Below are 25358 nucleotides of genomic sequence, written 5' to 3'. Positions count from 1 at the left end.
TTACGTTTATTAAGAAAGGGAATACCATGGCTTTGTGATCAAGAGGCAAATGATGCATTTGAAAATGTAAAAAGAGCACTGGTAGAATCACCCATATTACATCATCTGAGTATGGGTGCGCCATTTAAAATTTCAACCAATGCATCTGATTGTGGTATTGCAGAAGAACTTTTTTGAGGATAGTGGGGTCTAGATAATGTAAATCATAGATCCATAGCTTTTGTTAACCATAGTCTTAGTAAACGTGAATTGAACTATTCAGCTACTGAAAAAGAACTACTGGCAATAGCATGGAGTATCCAAAAATTCCAAACACTAGTATGGGGGTCAGAAATCCATGTCTGTACAGATCATCAAGCTCTATCTTTTTAAATGAGTAGTTGGTTGTTACATAGGAGATTAATGTCATGGATGTTGTTCCTACAGAAATATGACATTAGGATACAGTATGCAAAAGGTTCTGAGAATACTGTACTGGATGCTTTGTCTAGGTTACCAGTAAGCACAGGAGAGTTAAATCATATGGAGGGACCTGACATAATTTTTGCAATTAATTTTATGACAGTAGACTGTCCACACACCAGGGTACTGTAGGTGGCCCAAAGGATAACAGAAAACATCCATCATGATCCCTATTTCACAGGAATGTTTGCTATGTGTATCAGGAATTCCTTACCTCCCAATCAAGCAGGAAAGTGGAAAATTGCAGGGCATAATTTGTTTTGGTTAGACAGTATAACATTGCAACGATGGCACATTTGCGTTTCGAAGTTAATGAAAGACAAAATTGTGTGGTATATTCATACAGGATATGGATATGCGGAATAAGAAAGTGTATAGCTCATATGAATAAGTTCTGTTATTTTAAGAAGGTTGGACATCTTCAATTAGGACCTGTAAAATCTGTCTGAAGGTGAAAGAGAGTAACACTCATGTTAAATACAAAATGTATCCAATTGTTCCTAAATCGTTACACAATCTTACAGCAGCAGATTTTTTTTGGATCGATTCCTAAATGAAAGGGAGGAGTGTCATACATTTTGGTCATCATATAGTGCTGGTCAAAATATGTTAAGTTAAATCCTATCAAAAGAGCAAATGCACAGATGGATATACACTGTTTGTAACTGTACTTTTTGGAGTTGGGAAAACCAAATCAATTTCTCACAGATAATGGACCACAATTTGTCAGTAATAAATTCAAAGAATTTCTAGCTTGGGAAGATATCTGTCAAGTATTAATATCCAACTATAGCCCGTCCTCTAATACATGTGAAAGAGCTGTGAAAGAAATTGGGAAATTATGCCACACCTACTGCCATGAAAAACATACTTTATGGGCAACAAAAATTAATGACTTTGAACTTTTTTAAAATGAATTACCACATTTATCAACTGAATTAACACCTTTGGATGTAATAGGCAAACCCTTTGTAGGATAACCTCTCATTAAATGTTTTACTTGGCCTGGACATCTTACTCTCTACTACGAACTGAATCAGGAAATAGTTTCTAGAAATTTAGTTGAAAAGGCACAACAAAGAGTGAGTAAGCATAATGAGAAAGCTGTAGAACTGCAGTACAAGGTTGATGACCAAGTCCTTGTAAAACAGCATCTTCAGAGCTCTGCCCTGAAGAAAGAGAGAAACAAGTTTTTCCAAGAGTATGAAGGACCATACCGGGTTCAAATGGTTATCCATCCCAAGACATTGTTTTTAGTGGATCCTACAACTGGGTCAGAAAAAGGAAAGTACAATCTAAAGGACATAAGAAGATGGCACACTTTGGTGTCAGCAAAATTGGCTCATACACAATGGTCACCTGACACCTCCACAGCCAGCATCATCTGCAGCAGACCCACCAATGTGCACCTCAGAAACAGCGGGTCTCAGTGCCAAAACGTGACACACAGGGTGACCAAGACAGTGCACACCATATGCACTGGTCAGAGTATCCAGATGATACCATCACCCACACAGATGGCATGACATGGGGCATCACCATAGAGAGTGATGCAATACTAGCTTTGCCTGACTTCCAGTCACTTGTTCCGTACCACCTTGCCATCGTCATCATTGACTGGTACTGTGCTGGCCCTAAGGGCCTCTCTTGTAGAGTAGGATATAACATCTGGCTGTAAGATTGACATCAAAAGTGAATCTGAGGGTATAGTACTCACTGAGATTCAGTTCATTTTTGTTAGTGTTTAGATGAAATGTGAATAACCCCATTACAAAATAATTATAAAATCAGCACTGAGTCTTTCCTTTCTTTTCTTGTACTCACCATACTGTAAACCACTGCAACCATTGAAACACTGTAGCCTTCATATGGTTCTCTTACTTGGTTTAGGGTTAATTTCTGTGCTGTGTGTCTGCGTGCCATGCATCAGACAGCAGTAATTTTATCTTCCCTCATTTTTGTTTATTGTTCCCAGCTCAAAATTTCTATTATTGTAGTATGAATTTTTAATTGTTTTATTGGTATACATCTAATCACATAAAGTTTTGCAAATATTGTATCTTAACATGTTCTTTGTTTATTTTGCAGAGAAAACATCAGAAACAGGAAAAATAGAAGATTTGGATCGGGGAGCAGTTCCTATGAAATATGACAACATTGAAAGTGGCATTGCCTCAGCAAATCTCCAAGAAGCAGTCTATATTGCCACTCCAATGCGTGTTTCTCTGGGACAGAGACAAGATATCAGTCCTTATGCAACATTCCGTGTCCCTGTTCTGGGAGATGCAGATCATTTGGATGCTATAGACAATGTTGAATCACACAGGACTTCCAGCTGTCTCCAGTACAGTGAAAAGCCACATCATTCATCAACAGTAAGTGTAAAATTGTTGTTAAGTTATACGTATCAAGTTGTGCATAAATGACTAAAAGTAATTATAGATTCTGATCTAATATTAATCATGTTGCCACATCACTGAGTGGCGTTACAGTAAAACTTCCATCAACTGAAGATAAAGTAAATTTACACTTGAAAGCAATTGGTCAAAATTCATAGTAACAAACGGCAACACAAACATTAGCTTTGGGAACCAATGATTCCAGTAGTTGATTATTCTCACATTCCTACACAGATATTGGTAAGAAACCCCCAATAACCTTGAGTCAAAGACAGGACGAGGAGCAAAGTATCAGATAAAGACACTAAACAGGAGAAATTTTAACACCTGAGAAGTGGGAGAGAAAGGGAGCAGTATATCTGTAAGATATAAATAAGATTTATATTTTATGTCTATATCTATCTTGTTGTACCAAGGATGAAAGCTCAATCTCCATTATTCACAGATTTTAAATGGAGATTTTCATCATTGCCTGGTAAAGCAGCCATTTTTTTGGAAGTCTGTTTCACCATTTGTCAACAATGGCTTTCCTTCACATTATTTCATCATAATCAGACATAGTTATCACAACTTCAGCTCTGAAATGCTCATGTTGTCGTTGTTGTTGTTGTTGTTGGTGGTGGTGGTGGTGGTGGTGGTGGTGGTGGTGTGGGCCTCAGTCCAAAGACTGGTTTGATGCAGTTCTCCATGCTACTCTATCCTGTGCAAGCCTCTTCATCTCCTAATAACTACTGCAACCTACATCCTTTTGAATCTGCTTACTTTATTCACCTCTTAGTCTTCCTCTATGATTTTTACCCTCCATGTTTCCCTCCAGTACTAAATTGGTGATGCCTCAGAATGTGTCCTACCAACCAATCCCTTCTTCTAGTCAAGTAGTGCCACATATTCCTCTTCTCCAATCCTATGCAGTACCTCCAGGTTAGGTATGTGATCTACCCATCTAATCTTCAGGATTCTTCTGTAACACCACATTTCAAAAGCTTCTACTCTCTTCTTGTCCATGCTTCACTTCCATAGAGGGGTACAATCCATACAAATATTTTCAGAAAAGACTTCCTGTCACTTAAATCTATACTTGACATTAACAAATTTCTCTTATTCAGAAATGCTTTTCTCGCTATCATCAGTCTACTTTTATATCATCTCTACTTCAAGCACCATTAGTTATTTTGCTCCCAAATAGTACCTACTATTTTGAATGTCGTATTTCCTAATCTAATTCCCTCAGCATCACCTAATTTAATTTAATCACATTCCATTACCATTGTTTTGCTTTTGTTGATGTTCATTTTATATCCTCCTTTTAAGACACTGTCCATTCTGTTCAACTGCTCTTCCATAATATTTCCCTCAAGTTAATCTCCCTTGCATAGACCCTCTATATACTCCTTCCACCTTTCCACTTTCCCTTCTTTGCTTAGGTCTTGTTTTCCATCTGATCTCTTGATATTCACACAGGTGGTTCTCTGTTTTAGCAAAGGTCTCCTGTAGGCGACTTTTTGTCTTACCTGTAGTGAAATATGCTTCTACATGCTGACATTTTCCCCTCTAGCCACTTCTGCTTAGCCATTTTGCACTTCATGTTGATTTCATTTTTAAGAGATTTTTACCCTCCACACTACCCTCCAATACTAAATTGGTGATCATTTGATGCCTCAGAACATGTCCTACCAACCAATCCCTTCTTCTAGCCAAGTAGTGCCGCAAATTCCTCTTCTCCCCAGTTCTATTCAGTACCTCCTCTAGGCCGGCCGTGGTGGCCGTGCGGTTCTAGGCGCTCCAGTCCGGAGCCGCGCTGTTGCTACGGTCGCAGGTTCGAATCCTGCCTCGGGCATGGGTGTATGTGATGTCCTTAGGTTAGTTAGGTTTAAGTAGTTCTAAGTTCTAGGGGACTGATGACCACAGCAGTTGAGTCCCATAGTGCTCAGAGCCATTTGAACCATTTTTGAGTACCTCCTCATTAGTTATGTGATCTACCCATCTAATCTTCAACACTCTTCTGTAGCACCACATTTTGAAAGCTTCTATTCTCTTCTTGTTATTGTCCATGTTTCACTTCCATACATGGCTACACTCCATACAAATACTTAAATCTGTACTCAATGTTAATAAATTTTTCTTCTTCAGAAACACATTCCTTGCTATTGCCAGTCTGCATTTTATATCCTCTCTAATTTGACCATCATCAATTATTTTGCCCCCAAATAGAAAAAATCATCTCCTACTTTAAGCATCTCATTTAATAATCTAATTCCCTCAGCATCACCTGATTTAATTCAACTACACTCCATTATCCTCATTTGCTATTGTTGATGTTCATCTCATATCCTCCTTTTAAGACACTGCCCATTCTGTTCAACTGCTCTTCCAGGTCTTTTGCTGTTTCTGACAATTACAGTGTCATCAGCAAATCTCAAAGTTTTTATTTCTTCTTCATGGGTTTTAATTCCTACTCCAATTTTTTTCTTTTGTTCCTTTACTGCTTGCTCAATATACAGATTGAATAACTTGGGGATAAGCTACAGCCCTGTCTCACTGCCTTCTCAACCACTGATTCCCTTTTATGCTCATTGACACTTGTAACTGCTATCTGGTTTCTGTACAAATTGTAAATAGCCTTTTGCTCCCTGTATTTGACCCCTGAACTTTCAGAATTTGAAAGAGAGTATTCCAGTCAACATTTTCAAAAGCCTTCTCTAAGTCTACACATGCTAGAAATGTAGGTTTGTTTTTCCTGAATCTGTCTTCTAAGATAAGTCATTGGGTCAGTATTGCCTCACATGTTCTAGCATTTCTACAGAATCCAAACTGATCCTCCCCAAAGTCAGATTCTGCCAGTTTTTCCATTCATTTGTAAAGAATTTTTGTTAGTATTTTGCAGCCATGAGTTATTAAACTGACAGTTTTGTAATTTTCACACCTGTCAACACCTGCTTTCTTTGGGATTGGAATTATTATTCTTCTTGAAGTCTGAAGGTATTTCACCTGTCTTAACATCCTGCTCATCAGATGGTAGAGTTTTGTCAGGGCTGGCTCTCCCAAGGCTATCAGTAGTTGTAATGGAATGTTGTCTACTCCCAGGGCCTTTTCTTGACTTAAGTCTTTCAGTGCTCTGTCAATTTCTTCACACAGTATCATATCTCCAATTTCATCTTCATCTACATCCTCTTCCATTACCATAAAATCGGCCTCAAGTGCATCGCCCTTGTGCAGACTCCCTGTATACTCCTTCCACCTTCCTGTTTACCTTCTTTGCTTAGAACTGGTTTTCTATCTCAGCTCTTGATATTCATACAGGTGGTTCTCTTTTTTCCAAAGGTCTCTTTAATTTTCCTGTAGGCAGTATCTATCTTACCCCTAGTGATATATGCCTCTGCATCCTTACATTCGTCCTCTAGTCATTCCTGCTTAGCTATTTTGCACTTCCTGTCTATCTCATTTTTGTATTCCTTTTTGACTGCTTTATTTACTGCATTTTTATATTTTCTCCTTTCATCAATTAAATCCGATATCTCTGCTGTTACCCCAGAATATTGTTAATAAAATATAAATCAGGATTGACAGATTAGAACAGTGTGCCAGCCAGAACTTCAACTCGTAACCTTGACCTTCCTGGGTAATTCTTTTAAAGACTACAGAAGTAGCTTCAATGTTGTCTGTTCTTCTTAACTGCTTTCCAAACTTCATAGAAGCTCTCATTGATAACTTGCTGGAACAGCACTCCTATGAGGTAATATATTGTGAAGAAATGTCTCAGCCACAGCCTAAGGATGTTCTAAACTCCACAGTGGAGTGTGCACTCTTATGAAACATGGTGGCAGAGTAAAACTGTGTGCTGCACGGGGTTGAAATGTACAGAACTTTGAGTCATTCAGGCACAACTCAGTTTGTCAGTTAGACTTCCCTCAATGTTATTTCAGGTGTTAAGTTTCCTCAAAGATTCTCTTTTTAGTCAGTAACTGTTAACTACTTCTAACATTTACTTGGAGAATGTGCCTTACCCGTCAATTATGCATTATGGATTTTAGGATGCAACTGCACATTTTGGTTTTCTCAGTATTTATTTTATACCTACAAGTACCTATAATTTCATTGAATCTCTTGATATTTGTCGGAAACAAGAACATAACTACTTACCATGGACTGGAAGCACAGAACAGAGGATAGGCACAGAAACAAGAATTGGGACTTACTAATCCAGCACACAAACCTTATAAGGTACACAGACATATAAACGGGTGCTGGGCATGAGGCCATAGAGCTGGGTCAGTATTTCTACATGCGTACAAGGGTCAGTTATGGATCTGTAACTATCTGAAGAAGTTCATAGGCTAAATTACTATGCTACACTTCTTATTTATATGGCCTGTTACTCAACACTACATCTCTTTTCATTGTATTCTGTTCAGGATTTTTCAGTACAATTTTGAGTCAGCTACACATTTAGTGTAAATTACAGGTAATGAAACATAAATAATGAATTTTTTTAATTAATGCAATAAAAACAATTAGTACATCATTCTTTTTCTCAGATATTGGAACTTTAACATGAGTCTTCAAACATGGTTTTTCTTTCTGCTTATACTGTGTATTGATAGATCTAGTATTGTATACCAGTTGCTTCTTTTGGTTCTATAAACTAAATGCCAAGGCTGTATAGTTCACTCAGTGAAGAATACAGTAGTTGCCTCCCTGTTTTGTTTTCAACATTTTTATCCAAACTTTTTCCTATGCTTACAGTTAGAGTGTATCCATCCATGTTAGGGGGAGCATTTGTTCATGCAAATATACATACATAAAGCACTCCATTTTCTGGCCACAAGTGGCCCATTGGGACCATCCAACTGCCATATCATCCCCAGCTGAGGATGCGGATAGGAGGAGCGTGTGGTCAGCACACTGCTGTCCCGGTCATTATTATGGTTTTCTTTGACCAGAACCGCTACTTTTCGGTGTATTAGCTCCTCAATTGGCATCATGAGGCTGAGCGCACCCCGAAAAATGACAACAGCACATGACGGCCCAGACAGTCACCCATCTGAGAGCCGGCCATGCCCGACAGCGCTTAACTTCGGTAATCTGATGGGAACTGGTGTATCCACTGCAGCAAGGCCGTTGCCATAGATACATACATGGCAATCACAGGCCCTGCAGACCATGTGCTGCTTCTCCAAACTACCTCCATTCCTTTTTGTTTTGTGTTGGGTTCCTCAGAGTGTCTTCAGTCCCCAGGGCTGCAGGTTCCTTTGCCAGTTTGTCCATCCAGTGTTACCTTGGTCAAGCTATGTGAAGTGTCATGACTTGGGGCACTTTCACAATAAATCAGTGACTACACTCACAAATCAATTTATTGACACAATCAGTTCCATAAATCAGTTTATTGAGAATGTCAGTTAAAGCAGTTCAAAACAAATCAGAAGATTCCTTTTTGAAAATGAAGGCGTAACTTCTTGACAATTTAAAGTTCTTGCAAAACAATATAATGTATGAGACTAACTTCTGACAAGTTCTCTTGCAAATGAAAATGACTGTCTTCTTATACATGCACAGTAGATAGAAAATTGAAGTCCCATCTCATGAGCAATACAAGGATTTCCAGCCTCAGAGCCCACAGCTGGAGCAACAGGTCACCATGCGCAGTAGTTCTGGATGGCAAGGACGACCTCGAGTTTGGGTGGCAGTGTGGTGCTGGCGAACTTCTGCTTCTGCTGGAAGAGAAAGAGCTACCTGCTGCTTGCCAGGCAAGGGCAGTTGTATCTATGCCGTGGTTGACTACCAGGTAGCTATTGGTGTAGTGATTGGGCTCAGACTGGTTGAGGAAAATGGCATGACGGATGCACCAAAAGGTCTGTAGATGTGGCGGCCTCTACTGCTCTTGTGTGCACCCTCTGAACTAGCCTAGGCCAGGTGAAGTTAGCTGACTTCGACCAATGCACCTGCAGAGCTTGAATGAAAACATGTGTAGCAGTGCTACATTGTGGGTTGGCAGTATTGCAGTAGATCCTGGAAACATGCTACTACAGAGCACCTGGTGTTTGGTTTCACTCCAGGTGTCTTCTTGACCTGTCTTTCTTTTGGCATATGGGCTACATGGTTCACCCATTGGATTCTTCTGCTCTTCAGCACTTGTAGGGTTGTTGGTTGTCACATCAAGAGGTAGATTTCTTCATTCTTGCTCTTCCTCCTCCATACTTCTTTATCTAAGATAGACTCCCATCTCTTGAACCTCAAACCATCTATCTCAAGAAAATGTTCCTGCCCTTGCTCATTTCCTGATACATTTCTTTCATCTCATTGTTTGATTCACTTAAAAGGACTATGTAATCTGCATATGTGAGATAACTGAAATAACTATTCATTTATACTCCAGCCCATTCCTGTTGCCTACAGCCCTTTATTACTTTCTCCAAGATGATACAGAATTGAACACATGAGAGAGCATCCTCTTTTATGAGATCTGTCTCAGTCTCCAATGTCTCTGCTGTCTCACCTTTGAAATGCTCTGTAGACCTCGACTCATCCATACAAGTTTGCAACATTTTCACTAGCATCTCAGGGATTCTGAAGTCATGCAGTGCATTGTATAGTTTATTCCTGTGGATGCTGTCATAAGCAGATCGAAAATAGGTGAACAGACTGTACATACTTTTATCATATTGCCAGTGTTCTTCAAACATTTGTCTTAGAGTGAAAATGTGTTCTGTTGTTGATCGGTTTGGTTGAAAGGTAGCTTGGCATTCCTGTATGTTGGTCTCTAGAAATGGTTATAATTTTCTGAGGATGATGATAGACAGTACATTGTAGTTTACATTCAGCAAGCTTAAACCCCTGTAATTATCACATTCCAATTTTCTCTCTAGTTGTATCTCAGGCATATTATGGGCAATTTCCTTTCATCTGGCAGTGTCGTATCAACTGGGTCAGGTTTCATATCTGTAAGTGCAAGCTCTCATCTCCCTCTTTGATTAATTCTTGTTTTACTCTATCCTCCCCTGAGGCTTCAGTTTTTTTGAGTGTTTGGATTCCAATTTTGGCATCTTCTTCAGCCACTTCCCATTTTCATCATCTTTCCTTTCCTCCATGGTGTCTGCAGGTAACACCTCACTTTGTTCTAGGTGAACAAGGCTTCTGAGAAGTATTCTTTCCATCTTCCTCCAATTCTTTTCTTGTCAATCAGGCAGTAGTAGCCGACTGAGACAGACACAGTAACAAGGAAGTAACCACTTTTGTGACATCTACGAGTTCCTAACCAGGAACAAATTTTATTCTGTCCTCTGTGTGCTTTAATAGTTTAGTTTCTTGAGTTTCTGCATGTAAATTTAATATCTAATAGCCACTGTTCTCGCATTTTCATTTGCGTCAGAAAGTAAACGATTTTTTGATGTATTACAGGTTCCTAATCAGGGGCGAATTATTTAGTTTCACCTTCAGTAGTTGGGTTTTTGAATATCTGTGTATTATTAGACACAGTTCCTGCATTTGCATCAGAGTCTACAGTATAGTTGCACAGTCTGTGCGATAGTCTGTTTATCTGTATAGTTTAGTTTTCCATAGTCTTTAGTATGGACAGGCACTGCGCTTGTTGTGTGCGGATACAAGCTGAGTTGGTGACACTTTGCTCTCAGCTTCAGGCTGTGATGGCTTCAGTTACAAAGCTTGAGGCTGCAGTGGATGGGCACCACTGTTGTGGGCCAGCCGTAGGGATCCAACGGATGTCCAGCACGTCAGAGTCCTCCGATCAGTCCTTACCCAGGGCCAACCCAGTTACTGCTTGCACTGAGACTGACCCATCACCTGTGGTTGAGTGGGAGGTCACCCTGGGGCAAAGCAGGTGGTGAAAGACTTCCCAGGTGGCCGCACATAAGGCTTCCCCAATTTGTGTGACAAACAGGTTCCAGGTGTTGTCTGTTGTTGATACTGTTGCTGAGCCAGATGCTGTCGCCTGTCCTGTTTCAGAGGAAACCACTCAGCCTGCAAGATCTGGGCAATCACAGAGGGTGGGATTAATGGTAATTAGGAGCTCCAACATTAGGCAAGTTATGGAGCCCCTTAGGGACTTGGCTGAGAAGAAGGGTAAGAAATCCAATGTGCACTCCGTGTGCATACCGGGTGGGGACATTCCAGATGTGGAAAGGGTCCTCCCAGATGTCATGAAGAGCACAGGGTGCAGCCAACTGCAGGTGGTTGCTCACATTGGTACTAATGATGTGTGTCACTTTGGATCAGATAAGATTCTCTCTGGTTTCAAGCAGCTAACAGAAGTGGTAAAGGCTGCTAGTCCTGCTTGCAAGATGAAAGGAGAGCTGACCATTTGATAGGACTGATTGCGGACCTCAGGTACAGAGCTGAGTGGAGGGTCTGAATCAAAGTTTCAGATGGTTCTGTGACCGTGTAGGCTGCAGATTCCTCGACTTGTGCCAAAGGATGGTTGGGTTTCAGGTTCCACTGAATAGGTCAGGTGTCCACTATACATGGGAGGCACCTACATGGGTAGTAGGGGCTGTGTGGCGTGGTCTGGGCGGATTCTTAGGTTAGAGGGTCTCAGGAAAACACAAGAAGGGCTTCAGTCTTGAAGGGTGCAGGCTGAACACAGGAAGATAGTAGATACAGGAACCATCAGTATAACAGCCGTAAATTGTCATAGCTGTGTTGGGAAAGTCCCAGAGCTCCAAACACTAATAAAAAGCACTGATGCTCAAATCGTTATAGGCACTGAAAGCTGGCTAAAGCCAGATATAAGCTCAGCCAAAATTTTTGCGAAGAACCTAACGGTGTTCCGAAAGGATAGGCTAAACACAGTTGGCGGTGGTGTGTTTGTTGCTGTTAGAAGTAGTTTAACTTGTTGCAAAACTGAAGTAGATACTTCCTGTGAGTTAGTATGGGCAGAGCTCATTGTTGGCAACCGGAATAAAATAATAATTGAATCCTTTTACCGACCTCTCAATTCAGATGATACAGTTGTTGAAAGGTTCAAACAAAACTTGAATTTGATTTCAAACACATACCCGACTCATACGATGATAGTTGGTGGTGACTTTAATTTACCCTTGATGTGTTGGCGAAAACATATGTTTAATTATGAAGGTATGTGTAAAATATCATTTGAAATTGTGCTAAATGCATTCTCTGAAAATTATTTCGAGCAGTTACTTCATGAGCCCACGCGAATAGTAAACGGGTGTGAAAACACACTTAACCTATTAGCAACAAATAATCCTGAGTTAATAACGAGCATCAAAACCAATTCAGGGATTAGTGAACACAGGGTTGTCATAGCGAGATTGATTATAGTAATCCCCAAATCTTCAAAAAATAAGCGAAAAATATACCTATTCAAAAAAGCAGATAAAAATTCACTAGACGCCTCCCTGAGAGACAATCTGCACTCATTCCAAATTAATAATATAAGTGTAGATCAGATGTGGCTTAAATTCAAAGAAATAGTATTGGCAGAAATTGAGAGATTTATACCAAATAAATTAACAAGCGATGGAGCTGATCCTCCTTGGTACACAAAATGGGTTAGAACACTGTTGCAGAAACAATGAAACAAACATGCCAAATTTAAAAAGACGCAAAATCCCCAAGATTTGCGATCTTTTACACAAGCTCAAAATTTAGTGTGGACTTCAATGCGAGGTGCTTATAACAGTTTCCACAACAAAACTTTGTCTCGAAACCTGGCAGAAAATCCAAAGAGATTCCGGTCATATGTGAAGTATGTTAGTGGCAAGAAACAATCAGTGCCTTCTCTGTGCAATAGCAATGGAGATACTATCGAAGACAGTGCTGCCAAAGCAGAGTAACTAAACACAGCCTTCTGAAATGCTTTAACAAAAGAAGACAAAGTAAATATTCCAGAATCCAAATCGAGAACAGCTGTCAACATGAGTAACATAGAAGTAAATATCCTCGGAGTAGTGAAGCAACTTAAATCACTTAACAGAAGCAAGTCTTCTGGTCCAGACTATATACCAATTAGGTTTCTTTTGGAGTATGCTGATGCATTAGCTCCATACTTAACAACCATATACAACCGTTCGCTCGACGAAAGTTCCATACCCAAAGACTGAAAAGTTGCAGAGGCCACATCAATATTCAAGAAAGGTAGTAGGAGTAATCCACTAAATTACAGGCCCATATTGTTAATGTCGATATGCAGCAGGATTTTGGAACATATATTGTGTTCGAACATTATGAATTACCTCAAAGAAAATGGTCTATTGACTCAGTCAACGTGGGTTTAGAAAACATCGTTCCTGTGAAACACAACTAGCTCTTTATTCACATGAAGTGTTGAGTGCTATTGACAAGGGATTTCAGATCAGTTCCATATTTCTCGATTTCCAGAAGGCTTTGGACAATGTACCACACAAAAGGCTCGTAGTGAAATTGCGTGCTTATGGAATATCGTCTCAGTTATGTGACTAGATTTGTGATTTCCTGTCAGAGAAGTCACAGTTCATAGTAATTGATGGAAAGTCATCGAATAAAACAGAAGTGATTTCTGGTGTTCTTCAAGGTAGTGTTATAAGCCCTTTGCTGTTCCTGATCTATATAAACAATTTCAGAGACAATCTGAGCAGCTGTCTTCGGTTGTTTGCAGATGACACTGTCATTTATCAACTAATAAAGTTATCAGAAGATCAAAACAAACTGCAAAACGATTTAGAAAAGATATTTGAATGGTGCGAAAAGTGGCAGTTGACCCTAAATAATGAAAAGTGTGAGGTCGTCCACATCAGTGCTAAAAGGAACTCGTTAAACTTCAGTTACACAATAAATCAGTCTAATCAAAAAGTCGTAAATTCAACTAAATACATAGGTATTACAATTATGAACAACTTAAATTGGAAGGAACACATAGAAAATGTTGTGGGGAAGGCTGACCAAAGACTGCGTTTTATTGGCAGGACACTTAGAAAATGTAACGGACCTACTAAAGGAGACAGTATACACTATGTTTGTCCATCCTTTTTTAGAATACTGCTGCGTGGTGTGGGATCCTTACCAGATAGGACTGATGGAGTACATCGAAAATGTTCAAAGAAACGCAGCACATTTTGTATTATCGCGAAATATGGGAAAGAGTGTCAAAGAAATGATACAGGATTTGGGCTGGACACCATTAAAAGAAAGGCATTTTTTGTTGCGATGGAATCTTCTCATGAAATTCCAATCACCAGCTTCCTCCTCCAAATGCGAAAATATTTTGTTGAACCGACCTACGTAGGGAGGAACAACCACCATGATAAAATAAGGGAAATCAGAGCTCATACGGAAAGAGATAGGTGTTAATTCTTTCCACATGCTACATGAGATTGGAATAATAGAGAATTGTGAAGGTAGTTCAATGGACCCTATGCCAGGCACTTAAATGTGTTTTGCAGGGTATCCATGTGGATGTAGATGTAGATGTCATTTATCAAGTTACTGTTCTTTTCTCTAAAAAAAGTTTGGGTCTGAAATCCATATTTTGGATTTTTGATCCATTGGAAAAATTGTCTTGACTTCTTGTTCTAACAAACTGGTTTGATATATTTTCTTCTCTGTTCTCAGGATTTGCTTTGTTTTTCTTCTGATGTTCACTGTTGTGTTCATTTTCCTTGTCAGCCAGCCGCTTCTCCCTCACCTTCCTTCTCTTTTCCATAGCTTTCTGGTATGTCTCATTGAACAATTTTCTGTTCTTCATTCTTTTCTTTCTTCTCAATTTATCCTCTACTGCATTTGGTACCATGGTCTTTATTCCTTTCCACATTTCCTCCATGTTCTCTCTTGCTTCCAGGATTTTTAGGGCCTCAAAACAGTTTTTGATTGTTATAGCATGTTCTGTAATTGCACTTTCTCACAGTTCCTCAACATTCAGAGAAGGTTCTAGTGTCACCTTCGTCATCTTAAGCATGTGGATGAACATCATTTTAGGTTCACACACAACAAGAGAGTGATATGGCATGCAGTGAGCTCCTCTGTAAGACCTGACAGCCATGGATATATGGTCATAATGCTGTTCCACCAATATGTGATGTTTCAGTTCGTAGTGCTTCCATCTCGTGAGCATGATGTCTCGTATGAATTCTCTGGGGTTCGAAGTAAGTCGAACTTACTCTCTCAGGTACAATTCATATCACTTTCTGAGTTCGTGGTCTGGATTGCTCCTTGTCTGTATAGGGTTTGAACATAACAAAATCCAAAATTAAAATTTTGAAATTATAGATCATATTTCCTTTGTATTTTTAGATTTCCATTGTATCCATTCAGGTCCTAGGTAAGTTTATGTTTTGTAATTGTGGTATCGCATATCGATACCACCCTACCGGCATGTCACAGTTGGCAATGGAATTGCAAGTTCCTGTCTGATACGGATAGCAGTCATGCAGGCATCAGCAGACCCAATGGAACACACCCACTGAGCCATGCCTCCAGTGGCTCTGGACTAGAGTGTCTTCTGCCACCATGATATAGGATGGCTGATGGCAGTGACTCATCTCACTCACTCTCGGAGCCTCATCGCACTGATACCATAGTGTGCCTAATACAGTGAGCTTTATCCTTGTTGACACTGTGAGAGCTGGATTCTCTTTCTTGATGCTTCACTTGTGATGAGTCTTTGTTTACTGGGAGAAATACAAATCAAGTAAATTTTCTGTTTGCTGTGTCTACTTGTTTGCGAATCATTTCTGCTCCAGTCCAGCTTCCTACGATGACAGTTACCGCACCACTCTGTAACCCACCACTCATTACCATTATATACTAAGCCATACACGACAGTAACAAAGAGTTTTTTATGCTATTGGGTTGTAACCAACCCTTCTCCATTATCCCAGCTTGAAACTGGTGAGACAAATTGTTCAAACAAATATGCTAGTCAGGAATAATTTAGGAAGAAAGGAGACTACTCACCAAATAGCAGAAATGTTGAGTCAGAGAGGGGCACACAGGAAAGAGAATGGAACTTTTCTAGCTTTTGGAAGATATCCTTTGCTGAGCTAAAGTATAAATACACACCCATCAGTGCACCTATACTGTGCCAGCTGCTCACACAATGTCAAAATTGCTGTTAGACAGGTGGACTGGGATGGAGGTCGTAACAGTGAAGTATGTAGAGGGGAGAGGGGCGTGAAGCAGGAGGGGGGTTCAGAGGGCGATCACAGGTGCACAGGCTAGGGATGCAGAAGGGAGGGGAGGGAAGTGCACTGGCTGTGCACATGGCACACAGGTACCAGATTTGGTGAGATGTAGCGCACAGGGAGGATGATGTGGGAAGAGGTTTCATGATGGAGGAAGGGGAAACTGTCAGGTAGAGGATGTGGGGTAGGCGGATTGGCAGAGATTAAGATTGAGAGAATTACAGGAGCAAAGGATGTGTTTTAAGGATAACTCCCAACTGCGTATTTCAGAAAAACTGCTGCTGTGATGGAGGATCCAGATGGCAAGGTTTGTGAATCAGCCATTAAATTTGAGCACGTCGTGCTCAGTAGTGTTTTGTGCTACCGGGCACTAAACTTTGTTCTCAGCAAACTTTTAGTGATGGCCTTTCACTCAGGTTGTCAGCTGGTTGGTGTCCCCTCCCAAGCATACCTTCACATTGCCTCCATCGTGCGCAGCACCTCAGTGATTCCGGCACCTGTGTGGGGCAGGCATAGCCATTGCACCTGCCACCCTTACCTCCTGCAGTCTTAGTCCGCATACTTGCTGCCTCCCTCCGAGCCACTAGTTACTCGTTCCCAACCACTCCTCCTGCTTCCTGCCTCTTTTTTCCCCCTACCCACCCCATCTGACAACTGCCACCCCAGTCCCCCTGATGCATTGCAGTCTCAGCATTCTGTGTCCAACAGGCACTGTGTAGGTGCATAGTTGCGTGTGTGTGTGTGTGTGTGTGTGTGTGTGTGTGGGTGTGTGTGTGTGTGTGTGTGTGTGTGTGGGTGGGTGTGTGTGTACTCTGGCTTGTAAAATTATTTCTTCTGAAAGCCAAAGTTTTCATTCTCTTTTATGTATACCTGTCGACAACTCAACACTTCTCCTGTTCAGTGAGCGGTCTGCCTTACTCCTAAATTATTTTCATTCTGCCAGAACTTTCCTTACTATAAATATACTAGTCATTTGTTTGTGGATTATTGTACGCCATGAAGCAGGCCCAAGAAAGACAAAAATATAGTTCCCAGAACAGCACAAGATGTTAATTTGCCAAAAGATTCATTTATAACACACACTTTACTGCACATTGAAAGACAAATTTTTGATGAATACTAATAATCTGTGAGACGGAACTGCTGAGTATGAATTACCTTCAGTAGACAAAGTGTGTGAAATGTGTGATACTCTCAACACACACACACACACACACACACACACACACACATAGATATAATGCAATACACTTCTGAGGGTTTGGGACTAATAGTTCCTGCCTATGCTGACAAAGGGATTGAAGAAATGTATGATGAGACCAAAGAAGTTATTCAGATAGTTAAGGGAAATGAAAATTATTTTTCATGGGGGAATGGAAGTTGATGGTAGGAAAAAGAAGAGAGATAAGAAAAATTGTAGGTGAATTTCGGCCGAGAGAAAAGAGTGAAAGAAACAGCCACCTGGTTGAATTTTCCACAGAGCATAATTTAATCAACACTAACACTTCATTTAAGAATCATGAAAGAAGGTTGTATATATGGAAGAGATATGGAGACACTGGAAAGGTTCAGATTGATTACATAATGGTAAGAGAGAGATTTCAGAACCAGTTTTTTAATTAAGAGTTTCCAGGGACAGATGTGGATTCTGACTACAATTGATTAGCTATGATCTGAAGATTAAAACTGAAGGAATTGCAAAAAGGTAGAAAGTTAAGGACATGGGACATGGATAAATTGAAAGAACCAGAAGTTGTTAAGACTGTCAGAGGAGACTTGGCAACAATTGACGAAAAAAGGGGAAAGAAGTACAGTAGAAGAAGAATGAGTAGCTTTGAGAGATGAAATAAGGAATGCAGCAGAGGATCAAATAGATAAAAAAGGCAGGGCCTAGTAGAAATCCATGGATACCAAAGGGGATACAGAATTTAATTGATGAAAGGAGAAAATATAAACATGCAGGAAATGAAGCAAAAAGGAATAAAATGTCTAAAAAGTGAGATTGACAGGAAATGAAAACGGCTAAGTAGGAATGGCTAGAGGACAAATGTAGGGCCATAAAAATAGGATATAATAATGAAAACAATCAATTTTTGACAGAATAATTTAATTTGATAAGTCAAAAATCTGCACACCAAGCAGCGGCAGCACACACACATAAAAGAAGGTTGTAATTAGGTAAGCTATTGGAGCCGTGCCTCCTTCCTCAGGAAGAAAGGTTGAAGGGAAGGAAGAGGTGTGAAGGATAAGGGCTGGAGAGGTCTAGGAAATGGGGTAGATTTATGGAAAGATATCCAGAACTGCAGTTCAGGGGAGAATTAGTGCAATGGAGGAGAAGGAAAAAGTTTTTTCCTTTTTTACTTAAGACAGGTAAAGGAAAGGCAAACCTTTGTTTACATCTTTCACAAATTTGGAAAAAGCTTTTGATATTGCCAACTGGAATACACTCTTTGAAATTATGAGGGTAGCAGGGGTAAAATACAAGGAGCAAAAGTTATTTACAACTTGTATATAAACCAGACAGCAGTTATAAGAGTCAAGTGGCATACAAGAGAAGCAGTGGTTGAGAAATGAGTGAGACAGAATTGTAGCCTCATCCTGATATTATTCAAATTTTACATTGAACGAGCAATAAAGCAAACCAAAGAAAAATGTGGAGAAGAAATTAAAGGTCAGTGAGAAGAAATAAAAACTTTGAGGTTTGCTGATGATATTATAATTCTGTCATAGACTTCAAAGTAGTTAAAATAGCAACTTAACAGAATGGACAGTGTCTTGAAACCAGGATATAAGAGGAACATCAACAAAAGCAAAACAAAGGTAATGGAATGAATGTAGTTGAATTAAAAATGAGGTGGTGATCAGGGAATCAGATCAAGTAACAAGGCACTGAAAGTAGCAGACGAGTTTTGCTATTTGGGTAGTAAAATAACTGATGAAGGTGGAATCAGAGAGGATATAAAATGTAGGCTGGTAATAACAAGAACAAGACAAATTCATTAACATCAAATATAGATTATTGTTATGACATTTTCTCTGAGGGAGTGTAGCCTGGAGTGTGACCTTTAATGGAAGTGAGACGTGGACAATGAACAGTTCAGACAAGAAGAGAATAGAAGCTTATTAAAATGATGCTCCAGAAGAATGCTGAAGATCATATCAAATAATGGAAAGTCCACATTGGAGTATCAGTAATATAAAGCAAAGGACAGATTGCTACTCACTGTAAAGATGAGACATTGAGTTGCTGATAGGCACAACAAAAAGGCTGTTACTTATCGAACTTTCTGTCAAAGCCTTCTTCAGAAATGTAAACATGACACACTCACACCAGCAGGCACATCTCACCCACACATGACTGTAGTCTCTATCCACTCTGTTAGAAATGGCCAACTATACCCTCACCCACAATTAGTTCTCCTTTGAAGGCATCACCTACAAACAAATCCATGGTACAGCGATGGGAACCTGCAGCACACTATTATATTCCAACCTATTCATGGGCCATATAGAGTGATTCTTTCTAATCACCCAGGATATCAAACACCTGATATGGTCCAGGTTTATTGATGACATCTTCATGATCTGGACTGAGGGTGAGGCTGTTACTTATTGAACTTTCTGTCAAAGCCTTAAGGACCTCAACACCTCACCCACTGAGGGTGAAGACGCTCTATCCACGTTCCTCCATAACCTCAACACCTCCCATATTCACTTCCCCTAGTCTTTCTGGACCCCACCTACTATGATGTATCATTCAAGTGTATGATGCCTGATGTAAGCTGATGTTTAAAATCATGACATTCATCCTAACAAATGCTAAAAGATCTCAGATGATAAACAAAAACAAATAAGAATATTTTAACCTTTTCTTTTATAGAATATAAAATTTGCTTTGTCTTGAGCATTAATGTTCGATGTCTAAGAATAATTGTTCAGAGACGGTATGTATTATATTGTGGGGGCCTGTACATTAAAGATATATGTCATTAGGTGCAGTCTTATGAATTCTATATTACAGTATTTGAGCTACTTTTGTGAGCAAAAGTGAAGTTGCCACACCAGAAGTCATTTCTGAATGATAAACAAAAGCAATTGTGTCACAGAAATGATAAATACATGAACTGTAATATATTGCAGCTGTACGTACAGTAAGAATAGCATTGCAAATGAAAGAAAATTTAGTTTGGTTCTTCTCAATAAACAATGCTGAGAAGGGAAGTTCATTATTTCAAATTGTAGGTGACACGGCCAGCAAAGAAGAGATACAACATTGTGGCTGTAAAAAGATGTCAGAAGGATTCCTACTCATATCCACAGTAATAATAGCATTTTGTACTAAATATTGGCATTCTGATAAAATTTTCCTATTTGAGTGAACAATATTATTGAAAAACTGGATGAAATAATGCAGTCCAACAAAATGAATGTACTGCTAGTTGATAATGAATCGCCAATGGAAATTGTGGCAACACAAGAAAGCACTGAAAGTAGGACTGGTGATAACTGGATTTTAAACTCAGTACAAATAACAAACAGTGGTTTGTTGAAATTAGATGTTATGATGATAATTTATGATATGTGGATTGATGCACATGAGCATGTTCTGGTGTTGTGATAGTTTTTATCATAATGATTTGTGTGAATCACATATCTCTCCTAGTCCACAAATAGTGGAACAGGAAATACCCACTGAAAAGAAACAACAGCAAAGAGTAGGAAATCGTGTCTTACTAATATCTGGGGGGGGGGGGGATAGTTTTTTCCTATAATACATTGAGCAGATTCATAAACAGTTTGAACAAATATCATTTAAGCAGTTTAAACCAATGGCAGGAATTTTCTAGTTTTGAGCAAAAGTTAGAACACAAGTTTAATGAGAAAGTTTCTGTGCTTGTGAATGAACAGAAGAAAAACACTCACTAGCTTGATGAGCTTACTCGAAAACAAAATATTTTACAGACAGCTTAGCAAAGGTGATATCTGTGGTGCAAGCTAGCACATCAGATTTACATACCATGGTGATTTCCTGGATCAAGTACAGAAATTATCAGAGGATATGTAATTTCTTATATTAAAACAGAAATGTAACAGTAATTATGTACAAAAATTAAACAACTGTGCAGATGTTGGGTTATTTGACAGTGATAATACACTTGCAGAAAAGGTGACTAAGCAACATCACACTCACCTTGAGGAAATGGAAAGGATAGTTACTGAAAGGGAGGATACAATTATTATCAAACTTGATTACAATTTGAAGAATGCTATTCAACAAATATGTATGGGTTCAAGTGAACCATTTGGTGTTAACAACAAAAAGGCAAATGGTAAAACAGTAAATAAGCAGATCCACACTTTTTCACCTATTGTTATACACAATGCAAATGAAGGAGAATGTGGGGAATGTGAACAGTTATCAGTAACATATGTACAGAAAAGAAACTATCTATGTGTAACACAAGTAACTGTACTGTACTGTATACACATGGTAATACATCTTCCCTGTCGATGATCTTGACTGATGGAAGGATATTAAAACATGATTGTTCCAGATATTTTCTGTGGGAACAAAGAAGGAATATCCCATAATATTCATTAGGTGTTTTTGAGATATTATACTGTGTTATACAGCAAAAGATTCGTTACATAGTAGGATATACACAAATGGACGCATTGCTATGGGCTGTGGACATGCTGAGTATTATAAAACCTATTATAAAAACTCCACCTAGAGTGTCTTTGCACTGTCCACCTAACCTTCGTAACCTCTTAGTTCATCCCTATGAAATCCCCAAACCACCTTCCCTACCCTCTGGCTCCTACCCTTGTAACCGCCCCCCAGTGTAAAACCTGTCCCATGCACCCTCCCACCACCACCTACTCCAGTCCTGTAACCCGGAAGGTGTACACGATCAAAGGCAGAGCCACATGTGAAAGCACCCACGTGATTTACCAACTGACCTGCCTACACTGTGAAGCCTTCTATGTGGGAATGACCAGCAACAAACTGTCCATTCTCATGAATGGACACAGGCAGACAGTGTTTGTTGATAATGAGGATCACCCTGTGGCTAAACATGCCTTGGTGCACAGCCAGCACATCTTGGCACAGTGTTACACCGTCCGGGTTATCTGGATACTTCCCACTAACACCAACCTGTCAGAATTCCGGAGATGGGAACTTGCCCTTCAGCATATCCTCTCTTCTCGCTATCCGCCAGGCCTCAATCTCCACTAATTTCTAATTTCAATTTGCCGCCGCTCATACCTCACCTGTCTTTCAACAACATCTTTGCCTCTGTACTTCCATCTCGATTGACATCCCTGCCCAAACTCTTTGCCTTTACAAATGTCTGCTTGTGCCTGTATATGTGTGGATGGATATGTGTGTGTGTGTGTGCGAGTGTATACCTGTCCTTTTTTCCCCCTAAGGTAAGTCTTTCCGCTCCCGGGATTGGAATGACTCCTTACCCTCTCCCTTAAAACCCAAATCCTTTCGTCTTTCCCTCTCCTTCCCTCTTTCCTGACGAGGCAACCATTGGTTGCGAAAGCTAGAATTTTGTGTGTATGTTTGTGTTTGTTTGTGTGTCTATCGACCTGCCAGCGCTTTTGTTTGGTAAGTCTCATCATCTTTTGCAAATGTCTGCTTGTATCTGTGTATATGCGGATGGATATGTGTGTGTGTGCGAGTGTATACCTGTCCTTTTTCCCCCTAAGGTAAGTCTTTCCGCTCCCGGGATTGGAATGACTCCTTGTTGCGAAAGCTTGAATTTTGTGTGTATGTTTGTGTTTGTTTGTGTGTCTATCGACCTGCCAGCGCTTTTGTTTGGTAAGTCTCATCATCTTTCTTTTTAGATATATTTTTCCCACGTGGAATGTTTCCCTCTATTATATTCATATCATCTTTCTTTTTAGATATATAAAACCTACAATCAATTTGAAAAGGCTTTTCTTTCTAAGTTTTAGTCACCAGGAGTACAAGAATGACTCAGATGAGAAGTTTTTGACCCAAAACCATTTAATAATAGACAAATAAGACAAAGATAATATTTTGAAAGCTATCTAAATAAACATGTTTTGAAGTAAACCTATGTTACATGTAGATGTTCTTATAATTTTAAAGGGTAGACTACTTGCACATATTAAGAAGAAGCTATTCACTATACCAGAAAATAATTTAGAATATTTTCGATCCATAGTTGATACCATTGACCTCATCCACATGGATACTCTGCAAATCACAGTTCAGCGTGTGGCGGAGGGTTCATCGAACCATGTTCACCACAATACTCTGTTATTCCACTCTCGAACAGTGCAGAAAAAATGAACACCTATATCCTTCTGTGTGAGTTCTGATTTCCCTCATTTTATTATGATGATCATTTCTCTTTGTGCAGGTTGGTGTCAACAAAATATTTTCGCATTTGATGGAGAAAGTTCGTGATTGAAATTTTGTGGGAAGATCTCACCGCAATGAAGAACATCTTTATTTTAATGATGTTGACCCCAAATCCTGCATCATGTCCATGACACTCTCTTCTCTATTTCTCAATAATTTGAAGTGTGCTGCCCCTCTTTGGACTTTCTTGATGTACTCCAAAAGAGAATGGAAAAGTGTAGTGTAGGCAGTCTCTCTAGTAGATTTATTGCACCTTCTAATTGTTCTGCCAATAAAATAAAACCTTTGGCTCACCTTCCCCAGAACATGATCTGTGTGTTCTTTCCACTTTAAGGTGTTCATTTTTGTAATTCCTAGGTATTTGGTTGAAATTATGGCCTTTACTTTTGAATGGTTTGTTGTGTAACCAAAGTTTAATTAGATTCCTTTTAGCACTCATGTGGATGACCTCAGACTTTTTATTATTTAGGGTAAATTGCTAATTTTTGCCGCATACAGATATCTTTTCTAAGTCAATTTGATACAGATATCTTTTCTAACTCAATTTTCCATTTTTTTTTTATCTTTACTGGTGGTACATGACTGCGTCATCTGCAAACACTCTTACACTGCTGCTCAGATTGTCTTCTAAATCATTTATATAGATAAGGAACAGCAGAGGGCCTATAACACTATCTTTAGAAATGCCAGAAATCACTTCTGATTTGCTCAATGACTTTCTATCAGTTAGCATAAACTGTGACCTCTCTGACAGGAAATCACAAATCCAGTCGCTTAACTGAGATGACATTCCATAAGGAAACAGTTGGATTACAAGTCACTTTTGAGGCATTGTGCCAAAAGCCTTCTGGAAATCTAGAAATACAGAATCAATTTGAAATCCCTTGTCGATAGCACTCAACACATTGTGTGAATAAAGATCTAGTTATATTTCACAAGAACAATGTTTTCTAAATCCTGGGAGTGCAATTTCCATGATCAAGAAAGGCACTGAATGTATTTTCCACTTTTTGTTTACCTTTTTAACTCTTCTAGATTTTGGATGTGTTCATAACAACATGTGACCTCCTGTCTGTAAGATGCAAGTCCAATCTAAATTCTTGTTGTACTTGACCTTTCTTTTTTGTGCAGCCAGTAACATTAGATATCAGGCATGATAGCTGTAATTGTGAAGCAAATGTAAATGCACAGAAAGGGGATGTAACCCTGATTTTCTCAATATGTAAGATAATTTTAGTAATTGGAATAGACAAAACTGGAACACTGCATCCTCTAGTGGGAATCTAAATGATGGCAATGGTTATCACAGAAATTAAAATGGTCACACAAACCCTGTGTCAAGTAATAACTTTAGACAAGAGGAATCATCTTGAGAGTATTCTAATGCCAGCACTGGAATAGCTGGCCCACCAGATCCTGGATTTAGGGGGATGCCTTCAGCAACTATTCTTTTTTTGAGGTACAATGAGGAACATAACTTGAGAGAGGGATTATGTTCCAACAATACAAGGAAGAATGAAGAGGAAGTGGTACAAGCAATAATACATGCAAATGTAGGCACTATACCAGTGCAAATAAATCTGGGTACAAGTGCATCTGCAAACATTTTGTCCAAGAATTTGTTTGACATGATAGGACAAGCAGTACCCACTTTTCCTACACAAAACTTCAAAATATTAACAGCCATCGGAAACGAGACACAACATATCAAGCTGCAAGAATGCCTTCTATTATCTTTGGAAATATTACAATCAAATGCAATTTTATTGCGATTGAGAAATTAATAGTAAATTGTATTCAAGGGATGGAGTTTTTCAGACAGTTTAATGCAAACCTTGATGTGGTTACTGGTAAATGCTGCTTGCAGGTTGATAAAGCAGTTTTATCAGTTAGCAATAAAGTAAATTTTCATCTTATGTATTCTGAAATACTTTTAAAAAATGAGTAATGCGGTGAGGTGGTGTT

At 39.3% G+C, this 25358-nt stretch overlaps 1 protein-coding gene across 1 annotated transcript in view; it reads left to right on the top strand.

Moving 5' to 3' along the window:
* The window catches only part of LOC126151156 (uncharacterized), an 87440-nt gene that overhangs the window by 33060 nt on the left and 29022 nt on the right, over positions 1–25358 (top strand). Inside the window, exon 3 of the mRNA XM_049915924.1 lies at positions 2551–2837. Coding sequence (XP_049771881.1) covers positions 2551–2837 — 287 coding nt within the window. The remainder of the gene's footprint in view (positions 1–2550; positions 2838–25358) is intronic.

This window comes from Schistocerca cancellata, chromosome 2 (assembly GCF_023864275.1).
Source record: "Schistocerca cancellata isolate TAMUIC-IGC-003103 chromosome 2, iqSchCanc2.1, whole genome shotgun sequence".
Taxonomy (NCBI): Eukaryota; Metazoa; Arthropoda; class Insecta; order Orthoptera; family Acrididae; genus Schistocerca; species Schistocerca cancellata.
Note: the sequence above shows the minus strand (reverse complement) of the source record. Positions and strands in the feature narration are given on the sequence as shown.